This window comes from Tupaia chinensis, unplaced genomic scaffold (genome assembly GCF_000334495.1).
Source record: "Tupaia chinensis unplaced genomic scaffold, TupChi_1.0 Scaffold147458_1, whole genome shotgun sequence".
Lineage (NCBI taxonomy): Eukaryota > Metazoa > Chordata > Mammalia > Scandentia > Tupaiidae > Tupaia > Tupaia belangeri.
The window spans coordinates 507724-509335 of record NW_006207309.1 but is presented as its reverse complement, the minus strand read 5'-3'; the positions used below and the strand labels follow the sequence as shown (position 1 = coordinate 509335).

The 1612-nt window shown below is 67.1% G+C and overlaps 2 protein-coding genes across 3 annotated transcripts in view; one reads left to right on the top strand and one right to left on the bottom strand.

Annotated features, from left to right (window-relative positions):
- The window catches only part of LOC106734028 (translation initiation factor IF-2), a gene marked incomplete in the record, with an annotated part of 1185 nt that extends 592 nt beyond the window's left edge, over nt 1-593 (top strand). Inside the window, 1 exon segment of the mRNA XM_014584667.2 lies at nt 1-593. Coding sequence (XP_014440153.1) covers nt 1-425 — 425 coding nt within the window.
- SGMS1 (sphingomyelin synthase 1) overlaps nt 1-1606 on the bottom strand; it is a 350554-nt gene extending 348948 nt beyond the window's left edge. Inside the window, exon 1 of one of the 2 annotated variants that reach the window (XM_006169737.2) lies at nt 1209-1606. The gene's annotated coding sequence lies outside the window, so the exon portion shown is untranslated. The other variant, XM_006169735.3, reaches the window with a different exon arrangement.
- Between the last annotated feature and the right edge of the window lie 6 nt (nt 1607-1612).

Here is a 1612-nt window from a genome sequence, read left to right as displayed (position 1 = left end):
AGAACAGCCTGCCCTGGCCAGCCGTTCCCGCTCCGCTCTCGCCCGCCGCCGCTGCCCTGGCCGCTGCCTCGCTGGTGCGAACGCTTCCGACTTGCCACCGCGAGCCTCCCCGCTGCCGAGCATGCCCAGTCCGCGGCCCGAGCCCGCCCGGCTTCCAGCGCGACGTGAGTCCGCTTCTCCGGGTGTTCGCGGAGGCCGAGGGAGGGGGGCCGGGCCGGCCGGGCGGGGTCCGCGGTGGGCTCTTCCCGGACCCTGCGGGACCCGGGCCGGATGGAGGCTTGGGCCCCGCTTACTTTCAAGGAATGGGAAACCTGGCAGGCGACACTTTTGCCAGCGCGCAAGTTTTTAAGGGACCGCAGAAGCAGGGCAGGAGCCGGGGGTTAGTCCGGGATGGTAAGCCACTTGGGGCCGAGCCCCGGAGTTGAGCCACCAGAGCCGATGAGAGCAGGAAACGTTAAACTGGGCGTCCAGGAGGCCAGGCTCGGGATGGGAGTTCGCGAACTACATTTGGATTCACTTCCCCACCAAGCCCCAGGGCAGCGACAATCGTGCTTAACTCCCGATCAAGCATTCATTTAAGAAGAGAACGGACCTGACTCACTGGCCCGTTTCCAACCCTTTCTCCGTAGACTTTCCTCTTTCTTCCCCCAAAATAATCAAGCTGGCGGGGGCGGCCAGAAGCTCTCTAGTCCGTTCGGAACAGATTCGGGCCGCGGCGGGGCAGCCCCGCGCCACCCCACCGGTCCAGACCCCACCTCTCGCCGCCGCTCCAAGCTGCGGGGAAAACCCGGAGAGCGGCCACGCGGGGAGGGAGCACTGCGCATGCCCAGTAGCCCGTGCTGGTGCGGGGCGCCGTAGGAAGCTCTTCCTCTCCGCGAGTGGAACCCCAGCGCCTGGGTTAGGGACGGCTGCGGCGAGAGCTGGCCTCCCGCCCTGGCACCCTCCCTGCCGGCCGGCTAGTGGTGCACCTCAACGGTAGAGGCGCTGGGTCTGCGCCTCCCGTAGGGTTGGGCTCGCGGTGAGCGGGGGAGGGGGCGTGCGGCTGTCTCGGCATGACACGTGACTGTCCGCGGCTCTCGGGGCAGCCATCTTCTGCACGGACAGTGGGCGGTGGGCGATCGGAACCGACCCGGGAACCGACAGGACGCGACAGAGCGCCCTTCTCCCCCGCCACGCCCTCCCGCCAGGCTGCGGCCTCGGCTCCGCACCTGCCTCCGCCTCGCCCTGCGGTGCCAGATCGCTGCACCGGCGTCGCTGCACGGGCCGTCTGCTTGTGGAGAGGACGGCTGCGAAATCGTGAGAGCAGGACTCCCGTGGCCGAGGGCCTCTGCTTTTCCCGAGAGGCGGAAGTCAGGAAGAGGGGACCCCTTCCGTAAGGCAGGGACACCGCTGCTCAGCGGCCTCTGTAGTAACCTATTCCCTGCAGAGGAGGCGTGATGTGTTGACAGGGACAGCTGGACCGCGACCGTCGCTCCTCCCTGCGGTACCATTCTCCATGGCCCCTGCTGATGGGCAGCCTGGATGGTGACGATGTTAGAAGTGAACACTTATTGAGCTCCTGCCACGAATCGCTTAGGGTGCCTGTTATGTCCGGACCAGACGGGCCACTATC